Source organism: Poecilia mexicana, unplaced genomic scaffold, assembly GCF_051168715.1.
Source record: "Poecilia mexicana isolate PSO_F unplaced genomic scaffold, ASM5116871v1 scaffold_22, whole genome shotgun sequence".
Lineage (NCBI taxonomy): Eukaryota > Metazoa > Chordata > Actinopteri > Cyprinodontiformes > Poeciliidae > Poecilia > Poecilia mexicana.
In genome coordinates, this window is record NW_028263391.1 from 5,655,178 (window position 1) to 5,672,529 (window position 17,352).

General features: G+C 41.4%; 2 protein-coding genes and 1 long non-coding RNA gene across 3 annotated transcripts in view; 2 read left to right on the top strand and 1 right to left on the bottom strand.

Annotated features, from left to right (window-relative positions):
- LOC148152778 (uncharacterized) overlaps positions 1-6,482 on the top strand; it is a 31,306-nt gene extending 24,824 nt beyond the window's left edge. The window contains exons 3-4 of the long non-coding RNA XR_015761937.1: positions 2,768-4,972; positions 5,454-6,482. This is a non-coding gene — a long non-coding RNA (uncharacterized LOC148152778). The remainder of the gene's footprint in view (positions 1-2,767; positions 4,973-5,453) is intronic.
- On the bottom strand, positions 1,533-12,285 carry tc2n (tandem C2 domains, nuclear). Its single transcript, XM_014978048.2, has 12 exons — positions 12,169-12,285; positions 11,339-11,432; positions 11,052-11,258; positions 9,765-9,926; positions 9,338-9,417; positions 8,584-8,653; positions 7,749-7,849; positions 7,175-7,288; positions 5,529-5,720; positions 3,739-3,859; positions 3,450-3,649; positions 1,533-3,025 (listed from the first exon to the last, which is right to left on the bottom strand). The coding sequence occupies exons 2-12, from the start codon at positions 11,403-11,405 to the stop codon at positions 2,915-2,917; spliced, it is 1,425 nt and encodes a 474-aa protein (XP_014833534.1). The 5' UTR covers positions 11,406-11,432; positions 12,169-12,285; the 3' UTR covers positions 1,533-2,914.
- A 3,336-nt stretch (positions 12,286-15,621) lies between these two features.
- On the top strand, positions 15,622-16,959 carry LOC148152779 (uncharacterized). Its single transcript, XM_088002830.1, has 2 exons — positions 15,622-16,743; positions 16,830-16,959. The coding sequence occupies exons 1-2, from the start codon at positions 15,920-15,922 to the stop codon at positions 16,957-16,959; spliced, it is 954 nt and encodes a 317-aa protein (XP_087858956.1). The 5' UTR covers positions 15,622-15,919.
- The last annotated feature ends 393 nt before the right edge of the window (positions 16,960-17,352 follow it).

A 17,352-nucleotide genomic window follows, 5' to 3' on the forward strand; every position in this document is an offset into this window, starting at 1 on the left:
TGTCCCAACTTTTATTGAAACGTGCCGCAAGCAACACTGACACATACAGAGAGAGAAAAGGTGTGCAGTATGTGCAATAATCACTACACCAGTTAAAGAAATGCTCCAATTAATTACATAAAACACTCCTACATATGTGGTAACGTCTTAATAACTAATAACCACACAATAAACCCCATGTATGCAATAATTAGGCAACTTCTTTTACAGAGGATTCTTTCTGTCAGTCAAACTTCATACCTGTATATTTAAAATAAAAACAACATTTTGGGATTTTAAGAGGAATATCTATGTGTGCATAATTAATGCCAAAATTTTGTGTTAATACATTTGTGTGATTGTAATGAGTAGAGGAGGCGGTTTAGCACACAGCCCTGTGGGACTCCATCATCAGCTGAAACTGATGATGGTGGAGAACTGAGAGTTGATCCTGACAGACAGATGGATCTGTCAGAAGATTCTCCAGGTGTCTGCAGGTGGTTGTGGGTAAAACCCCACGGCCAGCAGTATTTGGACGAGACGTTGTAAGATGATATTGAAAAAGTGTTAGCATTAGCTTAAACTAGCTTAAAGTTTGCTGAGATAGACTGCAGTTCCATCCCAAATTAAGTATCTTGTCTTCAGCGGCAGGCAGTGCAACCACAGACCAATTCCACACATACCTTAGAAAATCCCTTTTTTCAATTGGAGTTAGTTTGACACAGTGTTCCACTAAATAAACTTGGATAATGTCAGGATGAGCAAAAATTAATTCTAGAAAGTAGACAATTACACCTGTCTACAAAGAAGCGTAATCTTCTACTCTGTCTTGTTTTTATTTTTAAAGTAGTCTTTTATTTCTTCTTTTGCTTGTTATTATGTCAGACACAGTTTGGTTTATTTTAACAGTCAAAGATCATGGAGAGATCAAAAACGTTGAATCTTATTTCTTGCTGCTCAAGTCACTTTTACTGTATTATTTTATGTCCCTCCAACAGTTTTGGAAATCTTATCTGGTCTACTAAAGCTCAATTTGATGAAAATCACCAGGAGGTTTCCAGAACATTCCTCCTCCCTTGTAAAGTTTTCCATTTCCCAGTTGAGGAAACGGGAATAAGCTGCAGACTCTTGCTGGCAAGCACCCAAAAGAATCTGTTGAACACAGAGGAAGCAATCGCCCCTAAAATAAACCCACACTGACTGCTTCGATACGGACAAGCGCCTTCTTGAGTGAGAGTCAAACATAACTCTCCGATATAACAGCCCTCTGTACACATCTTAAGGTGTGTCTGGTATTCCTTCTGTGTTACATTAACCATTAATCAAACATTATTATTGTTTTTTTTTTGTTTTTTTTTTCAAATAAAGGCGGTGTTTTGGCACACCAGGATACGGAGGCCACTGACGCAGGTCGGCCCCACGTGGGGCGCCCGGTTGTCCTGGTCACACGCAAACAGCCGGAGGACTCGCTTTCCAGAGTCTACAGGCTTATTGTTCTCAGGGTGTGTGTGTGTGCGTTTGCAAGTCCACAGCTGGTTACACGGAACAAAGCAGTCAGTCCAAAAGCTTTATTGGACTGAACAGGGAACATTCCTGTTTCAGCTGACAAACCAGAGTTGTGCAAGACAAACGTTTTCTGAAGCCCTTCTTAAGTTACAGATTCTCAAGTTTGCCACGGTTGTAAAAATCTTAAAGAGACTTGAGGTTGTTTTGTATTTCTTCACATCACATTTTTAATCAACCAAGTGAACTGGTTCAGTGATTACACTTCACATTTCTGAACAAAACCCTACATTTTAAAAATAACTACGATAAATACAAGAAGATAAAGTGCCTTATAAGGACAAAACAACAACAAAAAAACACACGACATCAGCTTCAGAGATGGTAGCCGTCGTCTCAACAACCGAGAACGGACTCTAAGCTTTCACTGACAGGCAAGAAAAACAAAAATCTACACCGCCACGTGAAAGTTTTCACACACTTTACATTCTGTCACATCACAACAACGTATTTTATTAGGACTTTACGTGACGGAGCAACACAATGAGATGCATGATTACATCTGAAATGTGCACTAAACCCACTTTCCTTCATAAAAATCCCTTGCAAATCAACCTAGATTCAAAAAGCATCCCCATGGTGAAACATGGTGGTGGCAGCATGATGCTGTGGGGATGCTTACCTCAGGCATGGACAGCAAAGCTGCGAGGAAACATTTATTAGGTTCACCTAAAAAATGACAACATATCCAATAGTAGCTCATCAAAATACACTGAAGATAGTTATGTAGTGACAAAATATGGGCAGGTGGTGTGAAAACTTTCTCAAGGCACTGCAAATGCCACTGCTCCAAATGTCAAAAGTGCCTTGCGAATTAAAGTGCACATCTTTCTGACTTTTAAAACTTGGGTTGTTCAGGCTTCCGTATATTTCCTCTTCGTTTCTTTCAGGCTCTGAGCTTTGATTAGCTTGGCTCTCTCTCTCAAAAAAAAAAAAAAGACCAACAAGTAAAAATTGTTCTAAATACTTCAAACTTCACTGAGCAGTAAAAAAATGCAGATCTTCAGCAGCCAACTAATAGAAATTGAAGACTTTTGTAAACACAGATCTAAGTGAACCGCAGCAAAGTTTTCACCAGAAGCAGTGAGCTGACCTACAAAGAAAAAAAGATAGCTTCCTTTTTCCAGAAATGTCTCTCCTTCGCCCCCCCTCCTCCCCATCTTCTAAAACTTTGTGCGAATCCTCTATCTACAGAATTTTGCCGAACATCTCGACTCTCTTCCAGGATCGTCACCCTGCGGCGTGGAGTCTGGGCCGTAAACAGACGGCTCAGGGTACGGCGGCGGTGGACCGGAGGAGCAACCAACCACGGGAGCTGGGCGTCTGCCGTTTTTAAAAGTGAAACTCTCACAGCCGGAGGGGGGCGGCGGGTTTAGGGAGGACTCAGCCGATGCCAGGCTGTCACCACTTTCTCTGGGTGAGCCATCATGTCCTTCCACTGCTCCACGGCGTCTGGCAGAGGACTGTCGAAGCCCAGCTGAACCTGAAACCAAACAGAGAGAAGAGGGTCAATTCATCAGTTCAAGACAAAACCAGATGCATTTAATTTTTTTTCTTTTTCTCCTGGCAATATATCAATAGAATACATGGAAATTTGGGGTAGTAATGTGACAAAATGAATGAAAATGTTAAAGACGCCTACCACTAGCTTAATCACTGTTTCAGATCAAACACAGGCTCTTATTCTGACAGTCTACCCCACGACCATCACCGAGCAAAGACATAAAGCAACAAGCTAAACACTTTACACGGGGAAAATTAAAGAATCTACAAGCAGCAACATACAAAAAAAAAAAAAGCTGCTAAGCCATACTGGCAGTAATGACAACGCCCAACCTCACAATAAAAAGTTTAAAGGACGTCACGAGTTGAGGAAATTACATATTTACACAGCCTTCAAGGCTTACCTGTCCAAGACACTGTTTCCTCCTGACGGAGCTGCGGCTGTAGAGCCTCAGCGACAGCGAGCAGGGGTGCTCCAGCGACGCCAACAGGAAGTGAAACGTCTCCTCCCAGCGACACTGACCGCCGGACGCCTTCAGCGCTCGGGTCTTCTTCTTAATTTCCAGCTGGCCTAACTGGTGCATCTCGGCTTTGACGAAAAACACTTTGGAGGAGGCGAGAGAAACAGCTGAACATCGATCCCCTCGTTGATCATTTCAGTTAATGACTATTTGAAAATGCAGGTGCGCTTACCCTGGGAGAGGGGAGAGGAAGACGGTGGGAGGTTTTGGGCTGCGAGGATCTTGACCTGGATGCGTCCACTGACTGGCTGAAAGAGGGTGCTGAGGTGTAGCTCGGAGTGAAACGCCTGTGCCTGTACAAGCACACGACTCATTTCTTAACAGGCTTTTACTGGCATGTTTCAGTTGGCTGTGCTTTAACCCACATAAATAAAGTTACATTGATTATTTCACACTTTTTTTTGTTTTGTTTAAGTTAGCCCTTTAATAACTGTGTTCTAGTTGTACTCGGAACTTGGAAATTTCACGTTCCCAGTCGGAAGAATAAACTGGAACGCCTTCTGAAATCGGATTTGGGATTTACCACGAAGACCAGTCACGAGACTTTTTTGTTCCAAAATGGCCGCTCCTCGCCTCAGCGGTAGTGAGATGTGGTGGAAACATGTTTATTTTACACCCTTTAAACTTTTCGCATTTTATTAAAAAAAAAAAAAAACAGAAAACTTAAAGGTATTTTATTGGGACTTTACATGTCAGAGCAATAGAAATTAAGTGCATAACAGAATCTGAAAAACGTGCTCAGCCAGCTTTCAAAAATAAAATCCCTTGCGACCAACCTATATGCAAAAAGATAAAAGAAAGCCGACGTCTTTATCGTGTTCAAAATATGACTCAAAATACTCCTAAACATAAATAAATGAAGATAAATTCTTCACTCAATATCACACATGTAGAAGGCTTCCCAGCGTATAAAACAGACATTTCTTGTAACCAAAAGCATTACTTATTCCTTTTCTTCTCTGTTTTTGTGCTTAGCAATCAGCCGTGGCCTCTAAAAGCTTCCACAATGGCGGTGATTTGAACAATTTTTCTCTTTTGTGTCCGGCAGACGGGTCCTCGCAGAGTGAATCCCGCTGAGGACCCGCTGATGAGTCACCGTCTGATCTCCTAAGTACAAAAACAACTGCCACCGGCCAGACGGGCCTCCATTTATCAGCGAAACGGCTCTCTGTTGGGGAAATGGTTCCAGGTTTGACCTACTTCTCATCCCTTCAAATTACAGCGTCTGAACTCTGGTTTCTTCTTCTCTCCTATAAAGTCGGCACCACAATTTTCCTTCGAAATGAACCTTTTTGTGTTTCGTTTGTGACGAGGCAGCCACCTCGACCGGCTTCCCGTTGTTTGTGCTAGCACACTGGAGAAACAGTCACAGCCTGTCTGCGTTTGGTGCGGCTCGAACAAAAGCTGTAAGAAGAACTCTTGGGTATTTCTATTCTTTACGTTTCTTTTCCGACCATTTACCAGACAAAAATATATTTGCTACTAGAACATTTTTCCAGCAAAAAACCAACTGCTTACCCTGTCAAAGCATTTAAAATGAACAAGGGCATTTTGTCAACGCTTGGTAATTGATGGAAAACAAGTCTAGTTTAATTTCTAGTACAAATATTGAAGTACATACAGATAAAACTGACATTAGTCATTTTTTAGGAAGAAATACGAGTTTGTTTTAAGTCAATAATTCATTAATGTTGATGAAAAGGTACCAGTTATAAGTGAAATAATCTACCAGTGGAACTAGAATGTCTTCATCAATATTAATAAATTATTGATTTAAAACAAGCTCTCATATCTTGCCGAAAAGTTGCTTGTAAGTTAGTTTTCTCTTATTTCAAGTGTACGTAAAATGACTTAAGATTTAGATTTTTTTTTTTTTTTTTTTTGCAGTGAAGTTATACATTTTTTTAACATTAAAAACCATAAAAAAACCCCCAAAACATCACTAAAGCGGCGACGCCATACCGTGGATTTGGAGGGCTGTCTGAGGTCAAGCCAGTGCTCCGACTCCTGGGAACCGAGCTGGCGCAGGGAGAGGACGCACTCGGCCGTCGTGCGTTTCCTGGGGATGTGCGTCTGCAGGCGCAGCACCAAAGCGCTGCACTGCAGCTGCTGCAGGCGCAGCGTGAACACAAAGGTCTCCATGAAGACGACATTCTGAAAGCAAAGCAGAGCAGGTGAGAAATCATCCTGTCGCCTCAAGAAGTTAAAAGTGAGTCATTAAGATGGCTGTTACGCAAAGTTACTCTCTTCTGGAACAGGTAGCTCCATCACGCACTGCCTTGCTAAAGTATTTATACACCTTGAACTTCTGCCAGTTTTTTTCAGCTTTGCAAACACGACATTTAATGTGTTAGGCTGGGACTGTGTGCGGTAGACCAACACAAAGTAGTGCATAGTTCTATGGCTGCAGCTAACGATTATTGTAGCAATCGATTATTCTGATGATTAATCGTGTAGAAAAATGTCTACAGATTTTTCGTACAAGCACTTAAGCGTTTTTTCTTATACAATATTAGAAAATATGGAAAGATGCAAATAAATAATTCAATCACTTTTTAAAAAAAGAAAAACATGTTAGTGAATAAAATGCAATAACAGTAAATCTTTAGTAAATCTGAACCGAGTGAATCTAAAACTGCCACTTGAGAAGTTTTGGCTATTATTTACAAACGAAGGTGGTTTTTTTTTTTATCCTAAGTTCAAATTGAATATATTTTTTGTACAGTTTTGGATTATTTTCTGAATATGTTTAGTTTTTACCAAACTGCCTTTTTTTCCTGGAGTCTGTAAACTCCAGTTAACGATTAATCGATTACTAAGTTAGTTAATGATTATTTCGATAATCAATGAATTATGATTAATCGTTTCAGCTCTACATGGTTGTAAAATTAAAATAAAATGACTACTCAGACCCAATCGGAGTTGTACTTTGTAGAATCGCTGTTCGCTGCTTTAAGGAAGGTTTCTACCAATTTTGCACGCCGAGAAAGTAAATATTTTGCCCACTACTCTTTGGAAATTCAAAGTCAGGTTGGATGGCGAACACCATTTTAAAGTCTCAACTGGATTTAGTTGAAGACTTTCGATCTTAATTTGTTGGAGTTATTTTTTTTCCTTTGTGTTTAGCTCGATCCGTCTTCCTGCCAACTCTGATCAGCGTTTCTGTCTTTGCTGAAGAAAAACAAGCCCACAGTATGATACTGCCACCGCCAAACCTCACTGTAGGACTGATATGTCCAGGTTGATGTGTCTCAGTGCTTCTTTTCCCACGTATTTGCAGAAAAACAGGACTCATTTTCAGATTTTCTTAAAAATAGTTTCTCCTTTGTGCTCTTCCATAAATGCCAGATTTGAGTGTTTAAATGCTAAGGTTGTTTTATAATGGTTTCCTCCACAGTGTCCACTGGGCTCTTGGCTGCTTCTCAGTTTACTTAGCTTAGCTTGTCTTGGTTTATCTCATAAAATCCCAATAAAAATGCTCTGATTTTTGTAGTTGGAACTTTACCAATAGGAAAAAATAAGGAGTGTATGTTTCTCTAGGCTATGAAACATGTGCAACAATCAAGCTGGTATTCATGCAAGTGTTTAGCGTTCGGTAGCATCAGTACCTGGTCATACTCTTTGACTGTGGTCTTGAATTGGATGGGTTTGGGGACGGTGAGGATTGCTTTGAAGCCAACCTCCTGCTCTTCATCTGGATTGAAGACGACGAGGTCCAAACACTGAGCCAGACAACACAAAACAGCAGCTTTATTAACAGGTTTAAGTGCTTAGAAACACAATAAGTGTTCAATTATGTTCAGAGGGGGGGGGAGGAAGAAGAAGTTTCCCACAAAATGTCAAGCCCCAATCACAGGTGGGAATCAGGTGTGCCTTCCATCTTTGTTTGGCTCCGTTTTGATCAGGAGTTTGTGCCCAACTATCCATTAGGCTTTTAAAGCAAGTATTGCGTTTTAAAAGCGCGACCGCTTCCGTGGAGTCGCTTTTTTAAAAACTTCAATCTAAACTTAGAAAAGAAAAACCAGCAGCAACCTTTTGCTCCAAACTTGATGGAGCACAGAGAGCGGCACACAGAGACCCTCACTGTGGACACACAAAGGCTCCATTGAGGGAAGCTGGCAGGGAGAACAGTGGAGCCTTCAGTACCTGAGGCACTCGGGTCTGGGCTGAGCGTAACCGTACCTGAACCAGGGTGATCCACACCTGCTCCACGTCCTCCTGGTATCGTATCCGCACACAGACCTTCCCCAGGTCCTGCTCGTCCCCCGACAAAGCGATGGATTCTGGAAATCAAGAAGAACGACACCTTCAGCGTGATGCGGTTGAGTCAGTGAAGTGGGGGATAGGAGGGATGTTTGGGAAAGCGTGCAAAGTTTCAAAATTTTTTTTTTATTTTTTTATTATTTTACTGCAAAAATAATGTATTTTAATGTTGATTTTTTAAAGTGGGACAGAACTCGGAAGCAAAAGTAAAAATGAAGCATCGTTTTCTAAATGTCTACTAAATAAAGATGTGAAAAGTGCGAATTTAAAAGTCTTCAGAAGTCGTCTAATTAGCAGAAAGCACATTGGCAGGTCAGATGAGGTCAAATTGCCTCTGAAACAGAAACATCACCCTTGTGCTACATGGTGGTGGCAGTATCATGCTGTGGGGATGCTTTCTATCAGTTTTGATATGTGAGCTGATTAGAGTTGAGATGGGAAAACTTATTTGGAACGTGTCTTATACAAAGTTTCCTTCTTTTGTATGATGCGATGTAAAATGTGGATTTAAGAATCGACGTGAATATTTGTAAAATATTCAGAATTTGCCAAACCCAGCCGTGAGACCTCGTTGGTCTTGGAGCACATAGAAGGTTACCGAGAAGTTTTAGATGAATTTTAATTTTTCAGACCAAGTCAAGCTGGGTTTGTTTGCCAAAATATCCCACGTCTTCTTCAGAAACGCAGTTCGACTGAATTTATTAAGTGATCAAACCAAAAAGGAGAACCAGATCTAAAGGAATGAAATGGTTACCCAGGCTGCTTTCCATGGAGCTCATCATGGAGGAGGCGCTGCTGACGGTGCTGGAGGTGGAGTCAATTCGCTGAAGAGGCCAAACACAGTTAGAAAGTGAAATATGTCTAATGGAAATTATGGCTAAAATATACTACATATCGTGTGCTGACATGATTTGGGAATCAAAATGTCTTTTTGAGGTTTCAACTTAAAGATTATTTCCTTCATGGCAAAAAATTTGAACACCACAGGAGGAATGATTGCTGCTTCTGCTCATCTTTAGGTTTCTTTGAAATTGTTGTGGTTATTGATTTGTGCTTTGTTTTTTTTTATTTTTATATGTTTGTTTGGGTTTGTTTTTTCGTGATGTCTTTTTGTAATGGCTGTAATATTGTGATTTTATTACAATGTTTGTGGAAGAATAGTCTCTACTATGGTAGGGACTAATGGGGATCATTAAATAAGCTAAACTAATTGGTCTAGCTACATACAATACTTGAAAAATAGTTGCAAGTTGAACATGTGTTGCTTTTCCACCCTTGTTCTTCTAATTTAAGAATATTTATGTAATTAAAAAAAATCTTAAACATTTATTATAAATTGAGGCTAATCATATCTGCCCTTCTGTCCACATAATAAGAGTTATTTGCGATATTTAGCTATAGTACAGAGCTGAGCAAACTTTGCAATTATATTTAGTCTGGTTCCACACGAACGTAAGGGAAAAAAAAAAGGTGTGAAAAGAGATTAGATTAAAAGCAAACAGTCTCACCTGGATGTGGCTCTGAGGGCTGGACAGGTCAAGCATGGAGCTGCTCAGGCGCCGCTGGACGCCTGGCTTCAGAGTCCGACCTGGAGGACGAAACCATTACCAATCAAGCTGCTTTGATTTCAATACAGAACCGGTGATGAACTGAATTACACACATTTACACTGTTGCATTATTAAATAATTTAAAAATGGTCACAATGTCTTAATTTAATCTTTGATTTATTATGAGTAGCGGCAAGCTAAACCTTTAATGACTCCTCTTATTGCTAGCAGTGTGATGTAACAAGCGTGAAAAGGTTTGATGTGTCCACAAACTGATAAAGAGTGAATCAACACATTACATAACGAGGTGCTGCTTTACTTGGCTCCAACCTCAGAGGGAGGCTCAAGTTTTATCCGTTTGGACTGCTGTGTGGGCCGAGCGCTACCTGGGCTTTGAGGGCTGCTCTTCAGCGCGTCTCGCCGGGCGGGGCCGGGGGAGATGTACGCCGGCATGCGGCCCTGATGGAAGATGGACTCCGAGTTGTACGGGAAGAAACTGGCGCCCAGCAGTTCCGCTTTCCTCCCCGCGTACGTGGACCTGGCTGGGCCTGCGGACAAAGAGTTGGAGAAAAATAAGTCCACTGAGCGTAGAGGAGCGTGTTGTGCTGGCACAGCGGCAAATAAGGTTCACAGGAAGTTGGCGACAAGATTGGACCTTCTTACATTTTCCTACAAAGCAGAGGAGAGATGTTGGAAGTCTGTCTTGCTTTGATTAAATCAATTTGCCCGCCTCAGTCCTTAAACTTAAACCTTTAGTTTCAGGTAACCTTAAGGTTTTATTGCTACAATGTGTACATTAGGAAATTACAGCCATGTTTAAGCTGATTTTAATTAGGATTTTCAAAATACCTGTCACACACCATCACCTTAACAACTTTTTTAACAACAAAATTCACCCAATTAAAAGTAAAGATGCAGAAAGAAATTTGCTCGTCTAAAAAAATAAAAAAATAAAAAAGTAATTTTTCAATAGAATTTATTTATTTTTGTATTTGTATTGTATACTTTTAATTTCATGGTTGGATATGGGTGTTTAAAGTATTACTTTAGTTCTTTTCAAGTTTTACATATGAAATTGTTAGCTTTGGGCACCAAACAGGCTGGGGTTGCTACCAGGCCATGCTAACAACAACATTCTTCACTTTAGATGCTGTAGCTAAAAACATAAAAATAAAATAAAAAAACTAGACACATTTAGCTATTTTCCACATACAACAGAAACAGAGGGACTATACGGTCGGGTTGTTAATGTACTAAATTAAACAATAATTAAAGTATTTAATGTAGTTATACATTAAATACCTGATGTCATACCTGACATTACAAACTCGTAATGCCAGGTGAAAGATTTCTACAGGCAATTATAGCTATTGTAATTATAGCACAGGAAATAGCTCAAAGTATTTAGGACTAATTAAGTTGGACACTTCAGTGGAAACAAGCCACTGCCTTAACGTCACACCTTTGGTTTCACCTTTGGTTTGCTCTACAATTGCACATGTAGAGCAGAACAAACATCAAAAGTCCAGATTCGTTCCTGGACACTGAATCATCAGCTGGGCTGTAACGGGACTAGAACCAATCACCACCTGTATTTGTGTCATCATCCTCTCGCATCACACAATTAATCAATAAGTAGCTCTAATGACTGATACAAACAGGCCGATACGTACTGTGCAGCCCAGGCTGCAGAGCAGAGAACTGGCGGCTCTGGGGTTGAACATAAGTGGGCTTGAAGGTGGGCACGACAAACGGGACCTCTCTGCCGCCTGGAGGCTGCTTGGAAATGAGGTAATCTTCCGCTTTCTCGATCCTACTCTTCTCATCCAGCAGCTCTCCTGTCACCATTATCTCCTTGGGAGGCGCCTTTATTTTGATCACTTAGAAAAATGAAAACAAAACAAATCAAACAGTCAGATGTGAAATCAGCTAAAAACAAGATGGCGGACCCGGTACTGACCTTGGGTCTCCGGTTCCTGCTTGTTCCTCTGAGAGAAATTCTTGCAGCAGTCCTTGAAGAACTCCATGATGCTTCTTGGGTGTTTATGAAAAACCTGGAATTGCACACGAAGGTTGTAGGTCAGTCAGTAAAAACATGTTAAATGCAACTTAAGGAATTTGATTTGAGGTTGGTAAAGCCAGAAAAGCCCCAAAGTTTCCACGTTTGTTCAAAGTTGTTTGGCACATCGAAGCAGACCAACGGACTAATCTGAACTGAAAGCCTCTTACAATTATAGATTCATCTGATTCAAAGTGGAGGGATGACGTTTAATGTTTCATATAAGCAGCCACTGGGGGAAAAAGATTATGACTCAGTTATGGACTTATAAAGACTTCCAGTTTGGGCTCAGACAAATCCTATAGAAGCAGCCGTAATGTTCCTCTAATGCCTTTGGGCAGCCATGCATTGAAGGAGTCTATGAAACATGCTTAATATTCAGGTGTGTCAAAGTTTGACACATTTTCAGAGCAAGAAAGGTTAAATTTAAACAACTATTGTCTTTTTGTCCTTTTTAAAATATTTTAAACCGGTGCAGCCAAGTGACTATTATTATTATTCACTGTCGATCTGCTTTTGAAAGACAAACTTGGTCACTCAGGATTTTATTTATGCCACTTTTACATTTCCATCAGTAATTCCTGGCCACCACGCTAATCTTGTTCTACATGACGACAGTATAAAGACTGCTGGCGCTTTGTGGGCCCCATCTGGAGCCAACCCAAACAAGTGTAGCAAATATTTAACCGCAAATTTAATTGAGTTAATTTTTAAATAAAATATTAACTCACCCCTGTCGTGTTCTCACTGGAAAGAGCTTCCAGTCGCTTCTCTCTCAGCAGGCAGCGGAATGCCGCTGATCTCAGGTCTGTTGTTCACTTTGAGCTTCAGGTCTCTCTCTCGCTCTCTCTCTTACTCTCTCTCTCTCTCTCTCTCTCTCCGTCCCGCCCTCCTGGCTCTGAATGTCTCTCCGTTTCCCGCACAGACGCTGACATGCTCTTCCTTCCCCGAACAGCAGCACTTTCTGTTAGATGTTTCTTTTGTTTACTATCTGTGTGTGATCAGATCTGCCACTGTGGTGTCTTCCTCCTCCTCCTCCTCCTCTTCCTCGGATGGTATGTCAACAATGCGAGTGCCGACAGAAACGTAGCCAAAATTTTTTTTTTTTTTTGCGGAGGTTTACCATCTTTAGTCGACGCTTTTCTGATTTCAAAGTGGTTCCAAAGTTAAAATGCTCTTTTGTTAGAACAAAAATTAATGTAGAAGTGTTTAAAAAACAACGTTCAGTGTAGAACCACTCTTACAAAACCCCCCAAAGACTTTTAATTTAACCCAAATCGGTAGCTATTAGCCACCCCAGCTCAGCAATACACATACTACACTAATTGAAATCAAGCAACAGAAAACATGTTATTGACGCCCCTAATTAACTTAGTGCTTTTTTGGTTTTTTGCCTTTTTTAGGGGTTTCCTGGAAAACTCATGACGCCTCCTAACTTAAAAATAAAAATAATAAAAAGACCAGCGTGCATTTAACGTCCCTAAATGGTTTACAGAAGAGCTAACATTAAACTCCTTGTGTCAGGAAATGAGTTTTAAGTCACCTTGAAAATATTATTAAATAAATAGCAGCTGTTATGCTGTTAAGAAGAGCTTATTTCCCTGACTTACCTATTTGGTCCGGGAGGAAGATGTGTCATAATTAAATAAAAAAACGTTTTATTTGCTCTTTATAAACATTATGCTTCTTCATAAAGACAAAACGTGAGAACCTGAGAACTCTTGTTGCTGCTTCTGCATCTTTAACTAGGAAAACATTTGCAATTCTTTAAAACTCATTCACATTATGCCGAATGAATCTTTAAGTCAAACCCATGCTGGGAATATTTATATACATTTTCATGACATTTTATTATAAGATAAACATAACAGGCTCTACAAAGAAGAGTGACATCAGGCTCGGTCCACGGCTTCATGAGCCCAGAAGCAGTATTACATTTTTAGGTTCTGTCTCCAGGCACGTCCAGTAGCAACCACAGCGCTGTCGACTGACGGTGAACATATTCACATTGTGTTGCAGGAGAAATCGCTGCTTTCTGACCACTTCATACTCCAGAAACAGGAGACCTGATAGGCTGGTTATGATGCGGAAGTTACTGGTGTGTCTGTGATTGTTTACTATATTTGCAATAATTTCACAAATTCATGGATCCTGCGTCCTGTGGGTCAAAGGTTACCAAAACTAATAACTGCCAGAAACCGGCGAATGTAACATCTTATATTGATCTAGATCTTTACAGCGGTTATGTGTAGATTGTTTTGACCATTTTTAATCACCATATCTGCATCAACTTTTCAGATTATGCTTTGATAGTTATGGTCTTAATATGAGTCTTTAAGGACAGGACTTTAACTAGTTTCAGCTCTTCATCATCCAGAAGGTATGGTGTATGGTGTTCGAATTTTTTCCTCCTAAATTTAGCATAAGTTCAATTAATTTTCTGTGTGTGCAAAGGACAAGGAACAAGTTCTTGCTGCCTCTTCAGGATTATTTTGCTATAATAAAGATGACTATGTTATCGGCATACAATTGCACATTAACATATATACATTACATATTAACTATTCCCTATATGGGCCCTTAGGGGACTCCTATTTATGAGTTTCTTAAGGGCGATTTGACAACATTGACCACTGAGCACTTTTATGGTCTTTGCACTCACTTTACAATTTGCTTTCCAAGTTCTGAGCTAAACATAGCAGGAATTGGATTTTCCCCTCCAAACATTGGGCATAACCCCAGTTATTACACTTGTGCGCAGTATCTTGGCTGTCCCTAGAACTGCACATTTCTGGACTGAGATGTCTGATGTTGTTCCTGGGATCTGTTGTAGCCACTGCTCCAGTTTGGGGGTGACTGCCCCGAGGGCCCCGATGACCACAGGCACCACTTGGTCTTCACCTTCCAGGCCTTCAGGTACTTCAAATACAGGTTTCATTACAATAAACAATCCAGAGTTACTGAATGAAAACTTCCTGATAGCATGGCGGCTAGCTGATTACTGCTAATTCTGATTGGCTGTTTCTGACTGAGTGGAGTAATTATGCAGAACAGGGAGGAGATCGATTATTTTTTCAGAGATTATCTGTCTCATGTTAGGACAACTAAAGTTTTAATACGTATGTAATTTTTTTTTTTTTTTTTAGGTTAGATGTTGCAGCTTTAAATGGGTTCGGTGTGAGAGTCACTACCAGGTGGAGCAGAAGCGGAGCTCCGTCTGTCAAATACGGAGCGCCGTATTTGATACGAAGCGACGTATTTGACAGCGGGAGCAGAACCAGCGTCTTACATCGCAGCTCGAAGACTTAAATAATTTTGCGGGTTATTTGTTTAGCTTTCTTACCGTCATGCTAATCCGGGTGAGTGTTTGTAGCTGTGCGCTGCTTTACCTGCTATCTGATCCTCCATGTCTTTTTTACTGCAGTGAGCCTCGATGTAGCCAAACTCCATCAAGTATGTCACTGTTTTTATGCCATGTTAGATTCGTCGTGTTGATGCATTTTGACATGCTTCAATTTTCCACGCAACACGCAAACTTCCCCATTCACTCAGTGCGTTATAGTTCCATATCACTTAGGATTTGTTGCTGCGTGTTTGCGCAGTGTGAAGGAAAGAGGAGACCAGCCGCACAGGCAGGCTGCGAAATGAGATGCAGGTAATCGGTTTGTGTGATCTGCAACAAGAAACCGTGATCGGCGATCACCGATCACACACTTTTTCACGGAAATCGGCCGATTATGATCGGTGGCCGATAGATCGGCACACCTATTACCTGGACATTAACAAAGACACAGATCAACATTTCCTTGTTCATCCGAGAAATGGTGGACAGGGAGAGCCTGACTAAAATTACCCGGATGTCAGACAACATCTGGGTCTTATTATGTGTCTCCGCTTATGAGCAACTTCATGTTCAAAAACAAGCCCAAAAATCCGCAACTCAAGACTCATTACGTTTGCTAGCAACGATAAAAAAAAAAAACAAAAAAAAAAACAAGCACAAAGTCACTTATAAGAATCGGACTTGACAGAAATTCAAAATGGTTCTTGATTTTCCAGCAACAAAATGCGCATCTCCCTCCTCCCTCCATTGTTCATGTTTCTGATCAGCTGATAAATGTCCCGTAGAAACGGCGGTCGCTCCACGAGACGCGCAGAGGAAATAAAATGACATTACTAAAGAAAATAGTAACGCACAGTGATTTGGAAAAGTAACTTTTATCTGATTGCTGGATTTGGAATAGCAACGCGTTAGTGAAAAAGAAGTGGTCAGATAAGACAAAGTGACGAGGTAGCACAGATCGTCAGAACACTTGCAGGCCGATTACGTCATAGCTCTGCATGTATTCCTATGCTGATATGTCATAGTTTGTGATGTCACCAGCGCTTTGTTGTGTAACACGTATATAACTACTGTTGGTAAAATTCTACCTCATTCCAAGTCAGTTTGAGGAGAAGAGGATCTGCATTTCATCCAGCAAAATGGCTCCGATGAATTCAACAAGAGAAGATCTCCAGGCTTTAGTGGACAAACTTGCAATTCCGGCGATTGAAGAATATTACAGACAAATCCCGGAGGAGCATTGGGAGGATTTGACATTGGGATATGAGGACATCAGAGAGAACACCAAACATCTCTTGAAATATCTGACGGACGTCTTTTCAGATGTGGTTTCAGACCTGGTTGAGAACCGAGAGTTCACATATCAGGACTTGAAAGCCACATTTGAGAATATAGTTTCTCAGGCCTTCGCCCAGGCCTTGGGCATTGAGGAGACTATAAAAGACGAGTGCACAGAGGTATTTAACATGCTTTTTATAAAGCATGTTATATCGATGGTGACAGCTCCCTCAGATGACCAGGACCCCATCGAGTGGCTCAAGGTGGGGTTAGAATTCAGTTCTCTGGTGAATCCTGTCATCTGGTTCGTCCAGGAACTGAGAACAATGAGAAAATCACTTGAGGAAGAGCGAAAAGACGCGGTCCGACTTTTTGTACAGTTGTTGATGTCTCGAGGACTCAGGAAGTCTAAGGCACATTGGTTTCTTAACTGCCTGAGAGAGACACATGATCGCATTGTTGATCAAATCTGGGCTGAAATTGAGGGACGGCGATACAAAATCCAGCAGAAATGGATTCCTGCCCTGAGCAAAAGGGTTTTTAGTGAGATCACTAAAACCTTCGGGTGTTCTGCTGGATGGACGCTGTCCTTCATGCAGAACAAGGAGGTCAACGATGCGATTGTGTCGCGTCTAGAAAGTCATCTAAAAAAGCTCCAGAAAAAGAGAGGCAGCCTTGTTTCAAGGCTTTTTTCTGGTGCTGTTAATGCTGTGAGACACCAATTCTCTAAGTTAGGGTCAATAGTGTCTTGCCTCTCTGTGCCTCCGTCAGTAATGGCCCCATGATGCCTCTCTGTGCTTCCGTTGACTCCGGACGCATTACGCCTCTCTGTGCTTCCGTCGATTCCGGACCCAAGAAGGCTCCCCATGCCACATCCGATTCCAGCGACAAGGTCCCTTAGCCCTCCGCAAGTCCCAGGGCTTCAAGCTTGCGCAGTTCTAGCGAGCCAGAGTCTCCACCTGGTGAGCCTTCAGCTGGCGTGCCTTCATTTGTCGAGCCTTCAGATGTCGAGTCTCCAGCTGGAGAGCCTTCAGCTGTTGAGCCTTCATTTGTCGAGCCTTCAGATGTCGAGTCTCCAGCTGGCGAGCCTTCAGCTGTCGAGCCTTCAGCTGTCAAGCCTTCAGATGTCCAGCCTTCAGATGTCGAGTCTCCAGCTGGCGAGCCTTCAGATGTCAAGCCTTCATTTGTCGAGCCTTCAGATGGCGAGCCTTCAGATGTCGAGCCTTCAGATGTCGAGTCTTCAGCTGGCGAGCCTTCAGCTGGCGAGCCTTCAGCTGGCGAGTTTTCATTTGTC